The 24,407-nt window shown below is 37.3% G+C and overlaps 1 protein-coding gene across 1 annotated transcript in view; it reads right to left on the minus strand.

The window, feature by feature from the left end:
* The window catches only part of LOC123237342 (zinc finger protein 208-like), a 219,607-nt gene extending 196,955 nt beyond the window's left edge, over positions 1-22,652 (minus strand). Inside the window, 2 exon segments of the mRNA XM_044664209.1 lie at positions 21,343-22,279; positions 22,352-22,652. Coding sequence (XP_044520144.1) covers positions 21,343-22,279; positions 22,352-22,567 — 1,153 coding nt within the window. The 5' untranslated portion in view covers positions 22,568-22,652.
* Between the last annotated feature and the right edge of the window lie 1,755 nt (positions 22,653-24,407).

The raw sequence follows: 24,407 nt of genomic DNA on the forward strand, positions 1-24,407 counted from the left end.
TTCAAGTATATAAAAAACTAAGTCAAATGATAAGAATCCAAGTCATTCCCCAATTGATAAATGGTCAAAGATGAAGAAATCAAAGCTATGAATACTGATACAGGAAGACCATTGTTACCAAAAGATTTGTATACCTATTTGTGTCAAGCCATCCACACAAAAGGTCATTTTGGTACAAAAAGCTGCTGTGGATTCCATCAGGAGACAATGGGTCACTCCTGGAATAAGTACTGTTGCAAATAAGATCTGTAATAGCTGTCCAGTCTGCCAAAAGTTCAATCAAAATGCATTCAGAAAGAAAAGTTTGGGTGGTAGACCTTTAGCATATTGTCCATTTGAGAGTTTACAGATTGACTATATCTGTATGCCTAAAGCTGGAAGATACAAGTATTGTCTTGTGATAGTCGATAGACTAAGTGGCCTGAAGCTTTTCCATCAAATACCAATACAGCTAGTTTTGTGATGAAAGTGTTACTCAAGGAAATTGTGCCTAAATTTAGTGTACCTTTAACCATAGATTCAGATAAGGGATCTCATTTCACTCAGGATATCCTTGGAAGAGTCTATGAGAATCTAGGAATAACACCTAAATATCATGTTCCTTATCACCTGCAAAGATCAGGTCAAGTGGAGCATATGAATAGGGAACTCAAGACTATGGTTGGGAAACTGTGCTGAAACTCATCTTAAATGGCCAGAGATTCTTCCCATAGCTTTGTTTTACCTACATATAAGACTGAGAGTGGATCTACATATATCATCATATGAGATGCTCTTTGGACATGTTCCACTACAAGCAAAAACTTGTAAGGCTGTTTATGCATCTCTCTTAGGAGGTGATTGCCAAATTGCTTCATATTTAAGTGCTTTACAGCAGAGGCTAAGAGAATTACAAGGTATGGGAGTATTAATTCAATCTGGTTCATTGGATTATTGTCTTTATAATTTTCAATCAGGTGATATGGTCTATGTGAAAAATTTTGCCAAAACATCAGCAACAGAACAAAATTGGGTAGGTAGTTATACAATTGTATTAGTTTCACCATCTTCTGTGAAAGTTTTAGGTAGAGATTTGTGGTATCATTGTTCTCATGTTAAATTAGCATATGGAAATGATAACGAAACTGTAGAGATTGTTAATAATGAAGAAGAAGAGGAGATTGTGTAATTTGAGATCTTCAGTCAACTAGAGTCTGCAGTCAGAAAGTTCAGTAAGGAGAGGACCATTCCAGCGGAAGAGGACGTTCGGATGGAAGAGGACATGGATGAAGAGGATTCAGGATTCAGGATTTATGGACTTTGTATTAAGACTGATGAACTTATGAATTGAACTGAAAAAAACTTCATTTTCAAGGATTTTCTTAAAGAAGAGGATTATTCATGGACAATTTGGATTGAATGGTTTGGAAGTATTTTGGGTAATGTATATAGTATCACTACATACTCATATGCATCCAACATTGCACATAAAACTATTAAGACCTTTGATGAAGAGGAGAAGAAGAGGAAAACCAGAAAGAAGAGGAGAGGACTTCCTTGAAGAATGGAATGTCATAAGAAGAAAGGAGATCTGGAGTTTTGGTAAGTGTCATGCATCCATCAGTAACATGTTGCAACACGATATAGCAAAGAAGCAACATAATAAATCAGATACATACGACACAAACATATTAGGATACATTGTGTTCCTTATGGAATGAAACAATGTATAAATACTAACAAAATTAGAATTAGCTATAGGATAAGTAAGTACTAACAAGAGATAGTTACTAACAAAGATTAGCTAGTTGTTTAGGTAAATATAGCTAGACTAATAACACTAATATCATAGGGATAGTTTAGTGAAATAGATATAGTATTAGTTTAGGTTAGAGGATAAGATAAGGTACTCATGTACATTATAGTGCAGATACAACAAACATAAAATTGCATTACATGAAGAACATATAACATATTACAGATCACATATCACAAATAATGTAAATAGTTGTGTAAGTAGTATGTGTATTTTGTAAATTGTATTATAGTGTAAGTAGTGTATATATGTAAAGGGTGTACATGTGTATATTTGATATGTATATATTATGTGTACATATATGTATATCATACATGTGTATATTATGTATACATTGTATGTATGTATCATGTGTACATATGTGTATATATGTAAATTCTGTGAACACTTTGATGTAATTGAGTTGCAAACATTCAAATGTAATTTGCATAAGGGAGTTTGATGTTTTGTTTTAATTCTGATATAAAGACTTATGCAATGTTGTGTTAAAATATATTTTCCAAAATGGTTTGCATTTATTAGTTGGTAGGATATTTCTGTATTAGAATAGGAGTTCTGTTTGATGTTTGTTTTGACTTTTGTGTTGATATTTCATATTTTTTGTTGATTTTGTTGGAAATTTTGCATTGTTACTTGTTGTTTTATGCTTTGAACTATGTAACTGTTCAATGTATTTATCCTTTTACCTTTCCTTGTTGAAATCCCTAGTGTAGGGTAGAGTAGGATAGTGTTAGATAGAGTTAGTGTAGGTCGTTTGTTATTTTGGGATAGAATTTTTGTTTAGTTTATAGTGCACAAATACCAAAATTTTGTTAATTTTGGCTTTTTGCAAAGGGGGGGAACTGTTGTCAGGAAGATTAGGTAGTTATTAATTAAGTATTAAGGATGTACCTAACAGGAAGGCTGGAGCATTCCAAGATGGAATGAAGGAGTAGGAAGGGGCTTGTGCTCTGAGAGAGACTCCATTAGGGGTTGGCACAAACTGTTGTTAGCCCTAGGAGATCTCAGAGTAAAGGACACCCTGCTTCCTGATTTTCCTGGGATCCTGAGTGGTGGTGGCTTTTCAGCAAGAGGACAAGACCTACAGAGCAGCACCAAGAAGAGGAGAAGTTTGGGATCTGGTGGACAGCATCTCAAGCACACTCTTCTTGGATATCTTGGACCACCTAAGCTTTTGGCATCCTGATCATCTGTGGATTACTGTGAGAACCCCAAAGCCACCCTCAGACCCATTTGCTGTGCTGGTCAAATCTGGCTGGTACCAGATTTGAGGCCTTCACAGTGACTCCATTACTGCTCCTTTGGCCCTGTCTGCTTAGATCACTAAGATTAGAGTAGAGAAGTCCTCCCCTTGCCCTGTGGTTTTGTCATTAGGTTTTAAGTATAGAAATCCCTTTCCCACCTTTTAGTTGAACATAATTAAAACTGTTAATATCTTTTACCTTGCCTGTTAGTTTCTAGACTCCGGCCTAGTGGTGAGCTGGGTGACAGTTGAGGCCAACTGCCATTCCTGTGTTAAACCAGTGAACTCTTGTCTCACTATCCTGGTCCAGTCTCTCCTACAACCCAGTGTGTGTACCCACAACTATTTAGACTTATTGTAACATCCCTGGTGCCTCCATTATCTATTTTCACAACACACACTATATATGTATATATATATATATATATCAGATTGAATTTAGGTCATATAACTTTGGAAATATATGTGGAAATTTGTTATTACATGAAATTAGTCAAAAAAATTAATTTAATTTAAAAATAAAAAAGTAATATCATGAGAAAAATTATATTTCTGTAAACATAGTAAAAAATTTGGAAAGGAGGATTAATGAAGCAAATATGCAGTGTTTAGAAAACTAGAAAACCAACTAATAAAAACTCAAAAGAAGCACCAAAGAGGAAGTCTTAAAAAAAAAAGAGGAAAACTAGCAAAATTAGAAAACAAAAAGATTATAAAATAACAATCCACTCTAAAAGGTAGTTCTTTGTTTGTTTTTTTAAACCCTTACCTTCTGTCTTGGAGTCAATACTATGTATTGACTCCAAGACAGAAGAGTGGTAAGGGCTAGGCAATGGGGGTTAAGTGACTTGCCCAGGGTCACACAGCTGAGAAGTGTTTGAGGCCATAGTTGAACCTAGGACTGCTCATCTCTAGGCCTGGCTCTCAATCCACTGAGCTACCCAGCTGCCCCCTAAAAGGTAGTTTTTTGAAATGACTTAAAGCACTGGCAAAACTTTAGTTAATTAAAAAAAGAGGGAAGAAAAACAAATTGCCAAAATAAAAACTGAATGAAGTGAAATATGAACAAACAGGAAAGAAATAAAGAGAATTAGGGACATAACATTATAAGAAGTAGCATGTTATACGCAATTAATTAGATGTTAGAAAACTGAAAAATTTTAAATAAGGATTAACTAAAGAAATAGAAAATATTTAAACTGATTAAACATGAAAAAGAGATCTTAATGTACCAGCTGCATTAAGATATGTATATACACATATGACTATATAAATTTACGTGTGTCTGTATATATGTGTGTTTGTGTATACATGTATATGAACATATAATCTTCCTAAGAGCAGCCAGGTGGTGCAATGAATAGAGCTCTGGGCATAGAGTAAGGAAAACTTCAGTTTAAAATCAGGTATCAAAAGCTATATGTGCGTGACCCTGGGCAAGTCAGTTAACCTTTTACTATCTCCCTTAGTTTCCTCAACTGTAAAATGGGGATAACAATAGCACCCAACTACCAGGGTAGTAATGAGGATCAAATGAGATAATGTTTGGAAAAAAAATGCTTAGCTCAGTACCTGGCACATAGTACATTCTTAATAAATGCTTGTTTCCTTTGTCCTTTTTCACTCTTCGCTCTCCTCCCCAGAGACATTCCTTGTAAAGAAGAATGAAACACAGAGGGAAAAAGCAGCTAAGCAAAACTAACCAGCATATCAGTGTAATCTGAACATTAACTTAATGCTTCACTGCCATAGTTCCTCACCCTTTCAAAGAAGGGAAAAATATTAAATTTTATATCTTTTTCTTAGAACTAAGCTTGGTCATAATGTTCGGTTTTGTTGTTTTTGTTGTTGCTTAAGTTTACTTTGTTCAGTTTAAATTGTTGTAATCATTATATATGTTATTTTCCTGGTTCTATTAACTTCACTTTGCATCAATTCATATACATTTTCCTGTGCTTCTCTGAAATCATCATATTTGTCATTTTTAAAGCACAGGAACCACTTCCCAATTCTCAAAAGGATTATAAAACATTATCAGTATTATGAAAGATTGTACAAAATCACTAAAATGAAAAAATGCAAATCAAACACCTATAAATTTTCACCTCATACCTAGCAAATTGCCAAAGATGTAAAAAAAAAATTAAATAGAAATAGCCAATAGTAGAGAAAGATGGGCACACTAATACACTAACAGCAGAACTGTGAATTGGTCCAATCTCTCTAAAAACCACTTTAGAATTTTGCTATAAAAAAGTTATACACTGTTAGGCACGTATTCCAAGGAAGTCAAAGATAGAAAGATTCCATAAACATTAAAACACTCATATAAAAACTTTTTTGTAGAAGTAAAGAGCTAGAAACAAGGTTTCTATTCATTGACTGGGAATGGCTAGACAAATCGTTTTACATAAATGTAATCAAATGTTCTTGTGCTTTAAGATATTGTAAATGTGAATTCAGGAGATCAGGGGAATACATACACACAGACATACAGACTGGAGTCAATAGAAAACAGTAATATACACAGTGGTTAACACAATGTAAACCAAATTTTAAAAATCTGAAACTGAATGCTATATAATTATAATGACCAATTTTGACTCTAGAGAATTGAAAAAACTACCATCTCTTTATTAAAGATGTGGGTGATCATGGTTAATGGGATACTGCCTAAAACTGTCACATGAGATGTGTTTCTTAGTTTTGCTGAATTTTTTCTTTCTATTTAAAACTTTATTATGAGGGATAGATTATTATGTAGAAGAAAGCGATTTAGGGGGAAATTAATGTGATGAAGCAATAAGTTAAATTTTAAAATGTATTTTTTATTTATTACAGTATCTCTATTGGCCACCAGAGGTTGCTCAATCCACAGAAGTCTAAACTGCTACCTCACCGCCAAAGCCATAGAGTACCATCTGGGTCTGGAATTAATCCAGTGGATGATATGAAATATTATTCAAAATATTCAAAAAATAAAATTTACAGCCCATGAACAGTTCTAGAGAATCTGCCTTGTGTCTGGGTTCTACTATTTTGGGTCATAACTTTCTTCCCTTTCCCTCCCAATGTAGGACTTAGATTTTAAAAATATGATCACAGAGAACATATAAAGAGATATGTTTTTGTGTTCCATATAAAAATGTGTATTTATATGTACTACAAGATGAACATATAGAAAGGAAAAAGTTAAGCTCTCTTGAACCATCCACCTACAGTCATCTCTTAAAACTGTCTCTCATTTGATATTCAGGTTTAGGCTAGGGAGGAGAAATCCCTGAACCATCTGCACCCATAACTCATGGGAAATTAATAACATAAGGGTGTACCCAAAAGCCCATCTCCAGATTATGGTTTATAACATAGGAAAAGAAAATCAGTATTCCTCTACAAGCCATCAGCCTGACGTGAGTCACAATGCCTATTAGTCTCAAGATTAAGTATTCTCTTCCTCACTGATCTCCAGTTGTGTTCCAATATTAGGATCCTCTCCACAGTGCTGATCTCTAGCAGTCATATTCTGGTTCCTCCTGTCTATCTCATGGAAGTCCAAAATGGGCTGCTTGAGCCCCTGATGAAGTCTTTCAATGACAGCTAAAGAAAGAAATGGTAGCCAGGCTTAGAACTTAAAGATCTTATACCCATCAATCCTTTCATGTGGCTTCATGCCCACTATGAGCATGCATTTTCTGAGGCTTTCAGTGAGGAGAGAAAGGGAAATAATCTTATTTATGCTAAGACTTTTAGAACTCATTTGCAAAATTTAGGACCAATAAACTCTATGATTCAGGGAGGCAAATTTCAAAATATACAATACAAAGGAGAATACCTTAACTATTAGAGATGCCAAGAAATCCAGGCATATGCAAAAAGATTTGCATGAACTGATTCAGAGTGAAAAAAGCAGACCCAGGGAACAGTATACATGTCAAGTACAATTATATAAATGAAAAGATCATTAAGAAGAAATTTAACTCCAAGAAAAAAATAGCAAAGGTAGAAAAGTTAGAAGAGAGATAGTGAAATATGCCTTCTCTCTCATGGCTCAGAGAAGAGGGGGACTGTAAGAACTAAATATTGTATACATTGGTACTTAAAGTCTATATCAGATGTTTATTCATGATTGTGTCAAGGGAGGGTTCACTTGGGAGTAGGAGTAGGATGTTACTGTGCCATAAAGAGGAAAAAACTCACTCTCTCTCTCTCTCTCTCTCTCTCTATCTCTCTCTCTCTCTCTCTCTCTCTCTCTCTCTCTCTTTCTCTCTCTCTCTCTCTCTCTCTCTCCCCCTCCCTCCCTCCCTCCCTCTTCCTCCTCCTTCTTTTTCTATATAAGAGGTAGCATTTGAATTTGCTTTGAAAGAATGTACAGATTCTCAGAAGACAGAGGGAGGATGGTTGATTATAAATGCATTTCATATTATGCCCAGATTTCTTCTTTTCTATAATAGTCTCTAGGTGATAATGGTCATTTCCTTCTGTGAAAACATTCAGAAAAATCCTTCATTTTAGTTCACCTTAAAATATTAAGAAATAAATATTTCTGTAGTCTAAAAACTCTTTCCAGATTTTTCCTTTAAGAAAAGCATGTTAAAAGCCAAGAATAAGACTAAAGTTCCAGGAAATGGATTAAAGATAGAGACCAAACTTTGAACAAAGAACACCTCTTGTCTCTTAAAATTTTTGCTCTCTTCATCCCTTGAAGTGATTACCTTATAACTCACCCAAGGGAAATGTATTTTTTCAGTCAGAGGGAAATTCCCTCTTATTTTATTCAAAAAGTATTTCAGGAATCTTTGTCATAGAGTGGGGAGTCTCAGTCTCTGTGGGAAAGCTCAAGGAAGAAATGAATATCTCTAATTGTAGGTTTTGGGGGGTTTCTATTTATCTAGATCTGAGAGGGAATAAATTGAGATTTCTAACTTATACTTTTCTTATTTCTTCCTACAATTCATTTAAATTTTCCTTTAAGAAATTAGATGCTATTCCATTTGATACCGATATGTTCAGTGTTGATATTGTTGTCATTGACAACCTTTTAGCAAAAATGTAGTTTCTTTGCTTATCTCTTTTAAGTAAATCTTTTTTAGCTTTCACTTTATTTAAGATCATGATTAGTTCCCCTTCCTTTTCTTTCTATTTCAGCTGAAACATAATGGATTCTGCTCTAGGCTCTTATTTTAACTCCATATCTTTCTGCTTCAAGTGCATTTCTTATAAACAATTTTTGATGGATTCTAGTTTCTAATATCTGCAATACGCTTCCATTTTATGAGTTCATTCCATTGACCTTTACAGTTCTGATTGCTAACTATGTATTTCTCTCCTTAATTACTTCATAATTCTAATCTCTTATATTTATCCTTTTCTTTTTTTTTACCTGCCTCTTCTCTAAGGATCTCTTTTGCTTCTGACTAACTCTTTTCCCTTAACCTGTTTCTTTCCTATTTCCTCATTGGGTAATATGTATTTCTGTACCCAACTTTGTGTATGTGCATTTTTTCCTACTTTAACCAGTTCAGATGAGAGTGAGGTTTAAGTGTCCTCTACTCTCTACTTTGCTATACCTCCTTGTTGAATAAATTCTTCTTTACATACCAAACCTCTGTGAGATAATTTTCCTCACTTTTCCTTTTCAATGATGTTCATATATTCAATTTTATTGATCTCATCTTTAATTTTTCTGTGTTTGTGTGTTGAATTTCTTCCCCATCACCATAATAATTCTTTATAGTTTTGTTCTTTTATTTGTCTGTTTGCTCGTTCTACTATTTCTCAACTTTGAACTTTATGATAATGCTGGGATTTGCATACTTCTGGGGAAAAGGAGATGTCTAGTATAGGTTTCTATACTCTTTCATCCTTTTGCTGCTTTTACAACTCTGGCTAGGACCTGCAAGCTTTCAATGCTACCAAAGTGGCATGATTTGGAGGAAGGTGTCTGTTCACTGGCCTCTTGGTCCGAGTTATGCAAATTCCTGTCTGAGGTTTGGGTTTATCAGCTTGTTTCTCTTTGAGCATTTCAGTAACTAATGTTGGACTCAGCCACTATTTGCTTGCTGGGAAGCTCTCCATGTTCAGATGACTGAACTGCTGACTACTCTTTGATTTGGGATAATGTGATCTTCTCCTGAGATAAGAGCCACATAGCTACTATTTGATTCCTAGAATTATATCCATGCTTAGAAGACTCATAGCACCAATGCTCACAACCATTCCTCTCCCCGCCCTGGATCTATGATTTGGCACTAGATGATGGGTGACAGATGGCATTCATTTTTGCATCTAGTACATGCTCAGGATCCTCCTTGAATCTTTTTTCTCATAGTCTATCTTGGCCCCCTCTCAGTCCTTGGCCCCTGGAATGCTCCCCATCAGGGCTGCTGCCATAGTCACATACATTCCTGGCCAGACTCCCTCTCCAGAGTCTATAAATTTTTCTATTCATTTCCCTAAGTCATCTTGGGCTGGAAAAAAAGACTCACTATGATTGCTTCTTGACTTTTCCAATCAGAAACCAATCTGGTGCATTCTCTAGATATTTGACAAGGAGGTAATGGGAGGAGAGGTAGACACTAATGCTGGTTTGGCTCTGTTATAGGAAAAGTTAAGTTAAAATGTGCACGTTTGCAGATGGACAAAAGAGTGTAGGATTCTGGAATTCTGGGGAGCTGCTGTTGGAGAAAGTGAGGTGTATGGCTGTGGCTTTTCTCTCTGAGGGTTTGACGTGAGGGGTTTGGCTATTTTCCCTGTGACGTTTTACTGCCTTATCTTCTCATCCTACCTGCTGCTTGTTTTTCCTGTTCCCTGTTGGCTATTTTGACATCTGCTGAGTTCCTATGCTGATCCTGTGACAACTGACAATTAATCATGAGACTTGACCTTGATCCTTGCATCTTGGACCACCTTTGGGCCCTGTCAGACTTACATGCAGACTCTTTCCTTAAAACCATCAAAGGAGGTTTTAGTTTTAGCTTAGCTGAGTATAGGAATTTGGGGTTATAGAGAGAGTATAGGAGTAGAGTAGGAAAACCACTCAGAAGACATCTCTGAAGAGGTTTTTAGATCTGGTGGGGGAAGTGTAGGTAGTTAACATTATATTCAGTTTATCCCAGTCCCTTCTAACTTGTCCCTAGTTTATTAAATCAATTGTTATTTCATAACTTAGTGGTCTGTGTGTGTCATCTCAGTGTCAGGCTCTGCCTGCACTGGGCTTGGGTAGCCTTACTAAAATAGTTTTTTAATCTTCTGTTACTGCCCCTAATAAAACATCTAATGCATCTCCTAAAAATCCTAATAATATTTTAGTTTCTATTGGAAAATTAAATCCCCAACTATTGTTGAGGATTATTTTTCTGGAACATTAACCCCAGATAGTATTTTGAGCATAGTTCCAAATTGCCATCCAGAACAGACAGAGCTTTTTAAGGATGGACTTATTTTTTTTTAATTTTAAACCCTTAATTTCTGTGTATTGATTTATAGGTGGAAGATTGGTAAGGGTAGGCAATGGGGGTCAAGTGACTTGCCCAGGGTCACACAGCTGGGAAGTGTCTGAGGCCGGATTTGAACCTAGGACCTCCCATCTCTAGGCCTGGCTCTCAATCCACTGAGCTACCCAGCTGCCCCAAGGATGGACTTATTAAGGCAAATAAAGATGTTACTGGCTGCTCTGTTTTTGGTGTAACAAGAGCTCAATTCTGGGTTCAGATTCTTACTGAATCATTATAGACAAGTCACTTCACATCCCAAAGCTTTTCCCTATCTGTCAAATAGAGGAAATAATCCCCATATTTCATACCATTTAGGGTTTTCTTTTATTATTATCCTGAAAATGCTATGTTTTAGACCTCCACCCACAATACAATCCTAGATATAACCATCAGAAACAGAACAATGAATTCTGTGCACCATGGATCTTTTTCAGAGCAACAATGATTATATTTTTAATTTATTCATAATTCCCAGAAGCGTGTGCCAGGAATTGATGAAAAACTGACTTATTCTTTGTAGACTCCAACCTTTCCTTTTTTTTTTTTAAAAAGTAGATACATATTCCCACTTTTGCTCAAGCATGCTTAGTTTTCCTGTGTGACAATCTAGTGATACTTAATATGGAGGAAAAAGGCATGACTAATGACCGTCTATGAGACCAATAAGCCTGCACTGAGACAGGAACATTAGGGAAGCAGTTTGATAAGTAAGAAAGAGGAGAACGCACAGATTTTTGAAATGCAGATCAATCTTCTCCTCAGCCTTAGGCATGTGGGTAAGTTAGCCCCGACCATGTCCCTAAATTCCCAGTGCTCACAACTAGAGAATGCTGATTAGGTTCTTATAGTGAGATAATTCTATCTTTCTTTGAGGGAAGTGGAGATTTTATTTTAATCTCAATTAAAAAGTACATTTACCATTGTATATTTGACTTATAATCTATTCTATTCTTATTTTGATGAAGAAGTTTACTAGCTATTCATGATCAGGGAAAGTGTCTTGAATTTATCATTACCCCAGACTATAACTATTTGATGAGTGGTAGATAGCTCTAATTCTAGCCGGATACTCTTGGAAATGAGAGTAAAAGAGAAATCACTTACACATGGAGGTCCTGGATCTCATATTTTCTGTGCCAGATTATTTGCAGCATGGACACAGTGTCCTCCTACTCCCTCCACAAAGAGGAAATCTTATTTGCCTTTGAGACAGGATGGACCAAATCCTAGATCAGCTATCAATTCCTACCACATAAGGGACAGCCATATCTATATTGGATGACCACTGACTATACATATATACCTTAAATAAGGGCATTTGTCCTTCCATAGTCTTATGCTCCCTGCCGTATTCTCCATGATTTTTCATTCATTCAAACAAGCATTAAGTGCCTGTAATGTGCCAGGCACTTGAGATACAAAGTAATAAATCAGAAAACTTACATTCTATTGGAGAGAAATAATGAGAACAAAAGTTAATATGTATATATTACAATACACATAAAGTTAAGTATAATATAATTTATGGAAAAGAGGGCACCAGCCACAGGAGCATCAGGATCCTTCTGTTATAGGTAATGACACTTTATATGAACCTTGAATAAAAGAATTTCAGTGAGAAAACAATGAAGAAGTTGTGCATTTAGGCATTGGGGATAGCCTGGGCAAATGTATGGAGATGGGAATTGGAATGTCATGTATAGGAAACAGCAAGTGCTATTTGGTTGGAATATAATTAAACAAAGTATTATGCAAAAACACTAGAAAAGTAGGCTGGGTCAGTGACCTTGGGCAAGTCACTTAAATTCCTTTTGGCTCATTTCCTGGTCTAAAAAAATCAAGGGGCTAGTGATTTATGTGCATTTATTTTGTATCATATAACTTTGCTAAAGTTGTTGATTATTTCTACTAACTTTATAGTTGATTCTCTAGGATTTTTTAAGTAGACCATCATATCATCTGCAAAGAGTGAGAGCTTAGTCTCCTCATTGCCTATTTTAATACCTTCAATTTCTTTTTCTTCTCTAATTGCTACTGCTAGTGTTTCTAGTACAATATTAAATAATAGAGGTGAAAATGGGCATCCTTGTTTCACACCTGATCTTATTGGGAAGGCTTCTAATTTTTCCCCATTGCATATGATGCTTGTTGATGATTTTAGATATATATTGTTTATTATTTTTAGGAAAGGTCCTTCTGTTCCTATACTTTCTAGTGTTTTCAATAGGAATGGGTGTTGTATTTTGTCAAAGGCTTTTTCAGCATCTATTGAGATAATAATGTGATTTTTGTTAGTTTGTTAATATGGTCAATTATGTGGATGGTTTTCCTAATGTCGAACCATCCTTGTATTCCTGGTATAAATCCCATCTAATCGTGGTGGATCGCCCATCATGATCACTTGCTGGAGTCTTTTTGCTAGTATTCTGTTTAAGATTTTTGTATCTATGTTCATTAGGTAGATTGGTCTGTAGTTTTCTTTCTCAGTTTTTGGTCTGCCTGGCTTTGGAATCAGTACCATATTAGTGTCATAAAAGGAATTTGGTAGGACTCCTTGGCTTATTATGTCAAATAATTTGTATAGTATTGGGATTAGTTGTTCTCTGAATGTTTGATAGAATTCACTTGTGAATCCATCAGGTCCTGGCGATTTTTTCTTAGGGAGTTCTTTGATGGCTTGTTCAATTTCTTTTTCTTATATTGGATTATTTAAATATTATATTTCTTCTGCTGTTAATTTAGGCAATTTATATTTTGGCAAATATTCATCTATATCACCTAGATTGCTAAATTTATTGCCATATAATTGGGCAAAATAGTTTTTAATGATTGTCTTAATTTCCTCTTCATTAGAGGTGAGGTCTCCCTTATTTTCTGTTTTCTGAAAAAGAAATCCAAATTTCTTTTGGAAATTTGGCTGACTTGAGTCTGCTTCCTGTTAATATTAACCTTATTTGGCTAAAGTTTGCCTCAAGGAATAATAGTATTAAGGGAAGACTTTTTTTTTCAACATTCCTGAGATAAGAAACCAAAAAAGGAAGAAGGGGGACATAAATCTATCAAAAAAAAATTAACCTTTCTAAGGGAATTTAGCTATTTGTGAAAAGATTTCCCTTTGGGTTATCTTTGTAACATATAGATCTCTTCCTCTCAATCAATTATAAATTCTTTAAATGTAACATTATAGAATAAATTTCTGTAGATTTGGTGTTTAAATCTCTGGCTTAGTTTATTTAGTAATTTGTTCAATCTTAAGGAAGCATGAGATGATTGTTTGGCTTAAAGCTATAAAGATTGCTATATTTAAATAATACTTTGACTCTCTGATGTAACTTTTCTCTACAAAAAGCTTTGTCCAAACCCCAATCTTGATAGTTTATTTTTATGGAATCCTAAACCTTAAGTATAATAAAGCCTAGGTCCTGGGTTCAAATCTGGCCTCAGACACTTCCTAACTGTGTGACCCTGGGCAAGTCACTTAACCCCCATTGCCTAGCTCTTACCACTCTTCTGCCTTGGAATCAATACAAAGCATTGATTCTAAGGTGGAAGACAAGGGTTAAAAAAGGGTTAAAATAAATAAAGATTGTTCTATTAAACTAGAGAAGCCAATAAAAGTTGAGCACTCCTGCCTTATTTAGCACCCATGTCATAATGTACTCCCTTGCAAATACCCACATCTGTGAATGCACATGACCTCATGTAATACACATGTATGCACATGTGAAAACCTAACTGCACAGTCAAGGAGGCAAGGACCCAACCCTGGTCCTGGACTTTCTAGATTAGTAGTCACCATCTTGAGACATCAGGTCCCATCTCTCAAAGCTGGCCCAGCTGCCTTCAGGTTCAGGGCTAGGAGCTACTGAGCTTCCCGGCATTGAAAGTGTGGAGTGGGTATAAGCAGGACTATGCCAGTACATGCCAACAATATTAGTAAGATAAAAAAACAACCAAGGAGGGCATCCTAAGCCATTGTTTGGGAGGCACTCCAGTGGGCTGAGGGATAAGCAGTTGCTACATCCTTATAGGAATGGAAGAAGGCAGGGATGTACCTTGGTGAATAACAAAGTCCTTTATTATCTGAAAGAAGGGGAACATTTAGCTGTTTTGTGCTTTTACACTTGTTCCTCACAACTGCTAGGTTTGTGAGTCCATAGATGACTTAAATGTTTCTATGTATGCTATTTTACTCTCATCTCTGGAGTGAAAGAGGAGGAAAAGTCCAGGGCTAATGTACATGTCAGTAAAAAGACAGACCAAAATTTCAACTTAAGAAAGGGTTATGCGCCATGGGGCTGGTAGGGAACCATATATCTAGGAGAAAAAATTTGTTGTTCAGCCATTTTTCAGTTCTGATTCTTCCTGACCGCCATTTAGGTTTTCTTGGCAAAAATACTAGGGTGCTTTGCCATTTCCTTCTCTAGGTCATTTTCCAAGTGAGGAAACGGAGGCAAACAAGGTTAAGTGACTTGCCCAGGGTCATGCATAGTTAGTGTCTGAGAACAGATTTAAATTCCATGAGTCTTCCTGTCTCCATGCCTGGCACTCTTATCTATTGTGCCACCTAGCTGTCCTTGGAGGAAAAGAATAACTAGCCTAGTAGTAAATGCTGGTCTGACCAGGAACATCTAGCCTACTTTGCGACATTCCAGACAGCCTTTATTCTGGGGATAAGGAGAAGTAGCAAGGATCTCTACAGCCCTTCTCCACTCTCCCATCCTCTCCTGGTTAAGCCCTGGTTAAGAGGGATAGTCAAGTTTTATCTTTGGGATGCAAGGAAGAGTAACGGAGAAATTGTCCTCAAGTTCCTAGACAGTGTGTCTTGGATAGGGAAGCCATGATCCTGTGAGGAGAGACTTAAAAGTCTCATGAAGGAAACTATGTGGGGGAAGTGCCAATCCTAAGCACTAGATTCCTACACACAGACCTGAGAGTTAGGAGCAGATTTTAGGAGCCTGAAACCTTAAAAAAAAAAAAGTTTAATTACCATTGGATTAGAGACACTGTAAGATGACAGGGGTCAGTGACAAGACTCCCTAGTCCCTGGTCTTTGGAGAGACACAAGCAGACTTGACTGGAAGGGAGGGGCAGGAGCTTGCGGAGTATTCTTCACCTCCCCCCTTCCTCTAATCAATTGGAAGTCAGTTAATTGTTTGGTAATGGTGGATGTTCCTAGCTTGATAACTTTTGGGTCAAGATGGTAAATGGGGAAAGGCTAAACTCCTTATGATAATATCTTCCTCTGTATTTTTCTCCACAGGATAGAATAGGTGAAGCTTGATGTCTTAGAAGCTCACTGGCTCAGAGTTTAGGATCAACTTCAGGGCCACTAGTAAAAGGAACTTGGCTAATAGAGGATGTGAGTATTTCCCTAAATTATTTGTATCCAGACACTGTTCCTAGATGATAAGGGTTTAATGATATCTGGGGATGGGAAAAGGGAAAATGGCTTAGGATTGATAGGTAAGGGAAAACTACATAAACAGCTATGTCAAAAGCAGCCCCTCCCCCCAAAGGGGGAAAAGTATCTTGAATGGCTGAACTCCTATCTCTAAGCCTCTAAATATTCTTCTTTCTAAATCTAGATAGCTAAACTAAGGCAGACTGTGGTATTGCTTGAAGGTCTAACAAGAGTAAAACAGCTTTGGCTGTCAGAGACTGAATGGCTCAGCTCAGAGTCACCCAGGTTGCCCCTCTGCTCAGATCCAAGAGCAAAGAGACAGCACCAGGATCAGGACCAGAACCCAGGACCCTGCAGGCAGGGAGACCTGCCTTTTTATACCAGGAATCCAACTGCCTTTAACTGCCCCCTCGCTTAGAGTTCTGGGGGGCACTTTGGGAATTCTGTGCTGCAGCTCCAACCCCTCTCAGCAATATGGATCTCACAATTACAGGATCACAAGATTTTAAGCTAGAAGTAACTTCAAAGATTATCTAATGCAACTTTATAACTTTATAGAAGAAACTGATGATCAGAGAAGTACCTAACATCACACAGCTACTAAGTGACAGAGTCTGAGGCCAGTTTTTCATAGTGCCTGTAGAAAGAATAGGAAGTAAAATTAAAAATTAAAGAAAGACCAAGGAGAAGTAAGCATTACTAAAAAAGAAAAAATAAGAATATTACCTAAGTCCCTAGAGATGACATATAAAAATGGTATTTATTCCTAACTTTTGTAAACCTCTCGTTTATTACTGTCTCCTCATTACAAAGGTCTAGCAGCAAGAAATTCTTTTTAAAAAATATATTATAAAAGATTTGGGGCCCATTTCTAGAAATGGGGTAAGGGAGAAAGGGGGAAAAAATGACTATTTTTTCTCCCAGATTCTACTTCAGACAGCAGGAAATCCTATTTAGAAAAGAGGAAGCAGAATTATCAATGAAAGTGTTAGGGGGTGACAGTAAGCCAAATCCCCAGGCTTTGGTGTTTGTGCAAACAGGAGTCACGAAATCAGCAAGTACAAAACTGCAGACCAGAATATTGAAAATTACTCACTTCTCAACTGTTTGCCATATTGGATGTTAAAAAGGGGGTGGCAAGGCAGGGACAGACATAAGTTTCACTTCCTAAAATTTAATTTTTACTCAGATAGCAATAATGAAAATTCTCACAGGTCAATATTGATGCAGATGCCAAAGGTTGTTGAGTTCTCTTCAAAGATCAACTTTACCATACTGGGTTAAATTAGATTGGAGACCCACAGGAATTTGTGTAGTCCCAAGGTACTGACACTCATGTAAACATAACAAAGTCTCTACCCTGTCCAGAAGCAACATTGTTTGGTCTTGTTTTTTAAAAAACCCTTACTTTCCATCTTGGAATCAATACTGTGTATTGGTTCCAAGGCAGAAGAGTGGTAAGGGCTAGGCAATAGGGGTCAAGTGACTTGCCCAGGGTCACAAAGCTAGGAAGTGGCTGAGGCAAGATTTGAACCCAGAACCTCCCATCTCTGGGCCTGACTCTCAATCCACTGAGCCACCTAGCTGCCCATCCAGAAGCAACATTGTGAGAAGGAAATCAGGAACCATATTGGGGGAAACAAAATGAAACAGGATTATTTCACTGTAAATAACAATCTAAGGAGCACAATGCCCATTTCAATGGAACTTTAAAAGTCAATTTCTTTAGAGAAGTAAAGTAGCTCAAAAAATAATCTATGGAGTAAAAACAAAACAAAACTTTCAAAGCTTGGCTCTGCTACCTTTCCACAAATTATTCTCTCTGAACCTGAGTTTCCACATGTGTAAAATGAAAGGGCTGGTCTTAGATAAGCAGTAAGACCTTTTCTAGGTTTAGCAATTATAATTGAAAAGTCCTGGAAATAAAAGGTGGAAGAGTGCAGAGTCTGAAGGGACCTCAGAGATCACCTAGAATGGTGTAGCAGTCCCCTCTCTTACACTTTATTTGATCACTTAATTTCTACTTTAAGATTTCTAGACTAATTACTTCATTATGCAGACCCTTCCTCTTTGGGACAGCTCTAAGGATCAGGAACTCCTATCAAGATGGAATTTGTCAACTGGGAAATACTACCTTTTGTATCTCTCCTTGCCCTTTGGGGACATCAAAGCAAGTTCAATGCATCTGCAGGGTTACAGCCCTTCAAATACTTGCTTAAAGGTTTTGCCTAAAATTGGATTCCAACTTGGAACACAATAATCCAGCTGTGGCCTAAGGGCAGAATACACTGAATAAAAGAAAAAACATTTATTAAGCACTTACTATGTGGCAGGCACAGTGCAAAGTGCTGGAATTACAATACATGAGATAGCCCCTGCCCTCAAGGAGCTTACATTCTAGTAGAGGGAATAACATTAACTTTGGGGATGGAGTGACTAGGGAAGAGTGAAGTCACAGGCCAGTGATGGCGAACCTTTTAGAGATGGAGTGCTGAGCCTACCCTTGTCTCCAGACTGAATACCTTGCTGCACCCCTGCCTCCCCTTTATCCCACATAGGGGAGGAAGAAAGCGCTCCCATTGGGCTGCGGGGCAGAGGGATGGGGGAAGTGAGGAATGTCCTCAACAAGTGTAGAGAGGGAGAAGGGAGAGGTCCAAGCTCTCTGCTCCCCTCCATCTCTGCCACCTGTGAGCCACCCACCTTACCCGCTGTGTGCTTCCATTGGCTGCTGGGAAGATGATGGAGAGGAGGGGAGGGGAGCAGCTCTGCCCAAGTCCCTCTGCCTTGCTAGTAACAACCTGGGGGGATTAACGGGAGGGAGAGTGGCCACGTGCCCACAGAGAACACTCTGTGTGGCATCTTTGGCACCTGTGCCATAGGTTCACCATCACTGTCACGGGGCAATCAAATGATTCATCCTAGACCTGGACCTCATGCTTCTAATGAAATACTATATTTATAAAGCACTAAGTAAATCTTCAAGTGTTAGTGAAATGTGTCCGCTACCATTATTATTATTGTTGTTGAAGCTGAATGTGAATTTCAGCTAATGATGGCTAAAAGCGTGGAATAAATGTGACTAAGTTCTAAATTAATAAGCATTTTAAAAACATATACTATGTACTAGGCACTGTGCACAGTATGCAAATACAGGGTGTCCCAAAAGCAGCTTAAGCTTTAAATTGCAATACTTTTGGGAAACCTGTATGCATGTCTCTTGCTCTAAGAAGTTCCTGTTCTAACACTCTCAGTTTTACCTAACAGAATGTAAAGCTGAAGGGAACACTTTCATTTTTTTTCTATCCTCAGCATCTATTATAGTTCCTAGCATATATAGGCACTTAATAAATGCTTACTGAATGAAACATTCTTTTCATGAAAATTTTCATTCGAATCATGGAGAAATAGGTTGAAGAGAATGGGCCTAGAATAGACCCTTCTGGGAAAATTAGGAAAATGAAGGAAGATAGTATAAGCCTCTTAATGATGCCCAGGATGGGAGTAGCATAAAGTTATTTTCTTCTAGGAACTTTTCATAAACTGGGGACCAAAGAAATCACAGATGAGGGAGAACAAAGAAGCTCTTCATGAGCAACACACCATGGATCTAAGGCCCAACTCCACCATAACCAGATTTAAGGAATCACCTGTTCTGTGTCTTCTCTCAATCTGGCCAACTTAAGTACCTGGATCAGTTTTTAAGGAAGATGTCCTCATGGATGAGAGGCTCATCCAGAAGTGCATATTAGTTCACATATTTACTGAATTCATAGTCTTATTTTCATGTTAAATTTTCCCCAAGAGAAGATGTTGCAGGGGCAACAATATCTTAATGCCTTCTCCCCTACTCCCAACTCCCACCTCTAATATGTCGATAGTTTTTCCTTAAGACATTCAAACTGTTTGAGATTTGACTGGCTTAGAAGACTAAGGCTTGGCCCTTCACTTCCCTCCTTCCTTTCTAGCAAAGCTGGAGGAGTAATGTGAAGAGTACTTTTGAGTAGAAAAAAGCAGAATATTGATAGTAGATGCAAAACAGTGTGACTGATGACCATCTTGCATGAGGCAGTCTGGCAAGAGCAAAAAAAGTTCATCTAGTGTAGGTGCAGAACAAATTATCTGATGAGTGAATTGTTGGATTAAGCTGAATTTTGTGCAAACTTAATTGGCAAATACTGGTAAAACCAATAAGCTGAATTTTGTGCAAACTTAATTGGCAAATACTGGTAAAACCAATAAAGCCCCCAAAAAGCTAAAGGGAATCAATAATGAGTAAAAGAAACAAAATAAAAAAAGCTCATTGCAATGGTGTTGTGGCTAAACCTGGTTCTGAGATTCAGCTTTTGTATGCTCTTCTACTGCCTCCTCTCCGGATTCTTTCATTATGAAAGAAATAATCAAGAAGCTTATATATCATGCTGACCTTTTTTTTAAACCCATACCTTCCATCTCAGAATCTATACTATGTTATTGGTTCCAAGGCAGAAGAGTGGTAAGGCCTAGGCCAGTGATGGGCAAACTTTTTAAAGAGGGGGCCAAAGGAAAGGAAATGTTCATCTGTCAGTCTGTTTCTAAGGCAACTCTTTTGAAGTTTCATTGTATTGTATCCTACTCGTATTCGTCAGATTAGGAATAATGTTGCAGGGCTGGATAAAGCATTTCAGGGGCCCCGCATCTGGCCTGCCGGCCGTAGTTTGCCCATCACTGGCCTAGGCAATGGGGGTTAAGCTACTTGCCCAGGGCCACACAGCTAGGAAGCTTGTCTGAGGTCACATTTGAACCTAGGATCTGCTGTCTCTAGGCCTAGCTCTCTCCATCCACCGAGCCACCTAGTTGCTCCAATATTGACTTTTAACAAGAAGTCCTAGAATCTCCTTCTCACTTATCTATTTTTAACTGTTAATTACACTGGTATCTGGGTCTTAAAAAAAAAAGGGGGGGGGGAGTATTGCCCCTATCATTCTGAGACAAGACTTATATGGAAGCTGTCTGGAATCTTAGGCCTCCCAGGATGAGGCCTAGAGTTTGAGCTTCTCTGCCTAAATGAAATAATCTGAGAGTAAAATGAAGTTCCATTTCCACTTTCTATATTACTAGTTGTTAAATCAATTAGAATTTTCTATGAAAAATAAGGCAAGGTTTTAAATTTGGAAAATTTGCATGAACCATTTCAACCAGTGAATCAACAAGTACTTATTAAATCAACAAGCATTTATTAAGGGCCTCTGTATGTGGTTTTTATAAAAGCTGTTATAAAAGGGAAAAAAATCTGCAACAAAAGCCTGCTCTCAAATAGCTTGCAATCCCTTATGGACTCTTTTCATCCTAACAACTGGCCACTGTTTAAACAAAAAGAAATAAATATGTGACTGAGAGATTCCCTGCTTTCATTGGTCCTGTATTTATTCTCCTGTATGGAGTCTTTGATGTCTGATGAAAGCTGAACTACACCTGAAAGCCTTCCCACATTCCTTACATTTATAAGGTTTCTCTCCAGTATGAGTTCTCTGATGCTGAGTAAGTGATGAGCTCTGATTGAAAGCTTTCCCACATTCATTACATTCATAGGGTTTCTCTCCAGTGTGAATGACATGATGTCTAATAAGAGCTGAGCTATCACTGAAGGCTTTCCCACATTCATTACATTCATAAGGTTTCTCTCCAGTATGAATTTTCTGATGGATGATGAGGTTTGTACTCTGGCTGAAGTCTTTCCCACATTCATTACACTTATAGGGTTTCTCTCCAGTATGAATTCTCTGATGGTTCGTGAGATTTGCACTCTGACTAAAGGCTTTCCCACATTCATTACATTTATAGGGTTTCTCTCCAGTATGAATTCTCTGATGCTGAATGAAGGCTGCACAATAACCAAAGGATTTTCCACACTGAATACATTTATAGGGCTTTTCTCCAGTATGAGTTCTTTGATGATTTGTGAGATTTGCACTGTGGCGGAAGGCTTTTCCACATTCACTACATTCATAGGGTTTCTCTCCAGTATGAATTCTCTGATGCTGAATAAGGGCTGAGCAGTCACTGAAGGCTCTCTCACATTCATTACATTTATAGGGCTTCTCTCCAGTATGAGTTCTCTGATGTTTTGTTAGGTTTGCATTCTGGCTGAAAGCTTTTCCACATTCATTACATTTATAAGGTTTCTCTCCAGTATGAATTCTCTGATGCTGAACAAGGGATGAGCTCTGGCTGAAGGCTTTCCCACATTCATTACATTCATATGGTTTCTCTCCAGTATGACTTTTCTGATGCTGAGAAAGGGATGAGCAGTAGCTGAAGCCTTTCCCACAATCATTACAAGTATAGGGTTTCTCTCCAGCATGTATCTTATGATGTTTAAGTAGTTCTGAATTCTTCCTATGTGTATTACATTTAAAAAGGCCTTTTCCTATAGGAACTCTCTGTTGTGTAACAAGGACTGACCTCAAACCAAAGTTCCTTCCAAGTTCACTAATTTCATGACCTCTCTCTCCAGGGGGAGGTTTCTTGTGGGTGATTTTGACTTGCCTTAAATCTCTCTCTTGGTTTTCCTGCTGCCTCTCTATTCTGCCATCACATTCCCATGTGTCTTGAAAGGTGGGGTTCTCTAGACTAATCCTTGGCAGCGTTTCCATTGTTGCTTTTTCAGATGCAGGTGAGTCATCTTCAAAAAAGTCAAGATTTGGGGGTGATTCTTTGGACTTGGGTACAGTCTCCCAGTCTGAAAGAAACAAAAAATGAATATGTCTCTTGAGAGAGATATGGTAAAAGGAATGTTGCATAGCCATACAATTTTATATGCTTTACATATACATATTTCAAATGCTGTGAACAATATTTCAGCTCATAGTACACAATTTCAGGCTTCTCTGGGTTCACCAGAAACCAGTAACCTATGTTACAATACCAAAGAAGACACTGAAACAATCCTTAATTACATGCTGGGGTGCTACAGCTAGGATCCATTGCAAAATCATGAAGCAAATGAAATTTATTGTTAGCATACTCCCATTTAGCATTCTATACCCTTCTCTCAACCAGTGATGCCCTTCAGGCATTTGAGGCCCTAATGCTGCTCCTGACTTTCCAATATATCCTGAATATTTCTGTCAAACCAACCAAATCATGGTAGGATTAAGGAAAGTCTGTAGTTTTAAGTCTTGGTTCTGCACGATTTAGAAGACTTTTAAGCAATTTACTTCCCTGAGCCATGGTTTCCTGATCTGGAAAAAGAACATATTCATAAAGAATCAAAAGTAGAAAGATTTTTTGTTGTTGTTTTGGAGCTTATTAAATTCAGGAAAAATCATTTTTAAGAAAGAGTTCACTGAAGCATTTTTTTCAGAAAAGAACATTTCAGAAAAGAACACAGGAAATTTAGAAGGAAACAGACAAATGATAGTTTTGAAACGAATATATTGAATTTATTATATATTTTTCAAAAAAGTAAGCTATACATAAAAGAGATCAGTGTTTTCAAATATAATCCTCTTTTTCTGTTCTGCTTTGAACTGCACATGGAAGTATTTTTTGGTTTTCATTAAATTCATAAAAAAATTTTAAAAATAATCTTAACACAGAAAATAAATCATAGATGATCAGAGCTTGAAGAAACCTTTGACATTAGCTATTCATTTTAGCAAACATTTTTAAGTAACCACTATATGTGTGAGGCAATATATTAGACACTTAGAATCCAAATCCAAAATCAAAATAGCCCCTGCCCTCTCGAAGCTTATATTACAGCACAAACACTAATAAACAAATATAAAGGACAAAATAAAGACAAAGTAGCTTCTGGGATGGAAGAACACTAACAGCTTCAGGTATGAGCAAAGATCCTAGGGAAGAAGTGCCACTTAGGCTGTTTTGAAGAAAGTGTAGATTCTAAGATGCAGAAGAAGATTCTAGCCATGGGGAAACATGCAAGAGATACAATGTCACATCTCAAAATCAACATGTCTGAAATGAAACTCATTTTCTTTCTCCCCTAAAAGTGCATGTCCTCCTACTTTCCTGTTTTTGTTGAGGGTATCTACATCCTTCCAGTGACTCAGGTTTGTACCGTTGGAGTTTGCCTGGTTTCTTCATTCTCTCACTTCTCATACCTCAACAGCTGCCAAGTCTTGCCAATTCTAGCTGTGCTACATTTCTTGAATTTGTTCTCTTTTTCTCCTCTGAAATGGTAGCTACCCCAGTTAAGACTCTCATCATCTGTCACCTGGACTATTAGAATAGCTTCATATTTGACCTTCCTGTCTCAAGACTCTCCACTCTCCAATCCATTTTCTACAAGGTTGCCAAAATAATCTTCTTAAAGGACTGATCATATCATTCCTCAGCTGGAGAAGCAGGGGAGTATATAAAATAAAATATAAACTTGTTTGACATTCTATATCCTTCACAATCTGGTTCCAGCCCTAACTCTCCAGATTCATTTCATATTACTCTCTCCTCAATCTATTCCAGCCTATC

This window comes from Gracilinanus agilis, chromosome 2 (assembly GCF_016433145.1).
Source record: "Gracilinanus agilis isolate LMUSP501 chromosome 2, AgileGrace, whole genome shotgun sequence".
Lineage (NCBI taxonomy): Eukaryota > Metazoa > Chordata > Mammalia > Didelphimorphia > Didelphidae > Gracilinanus > Gracilinanus agilis.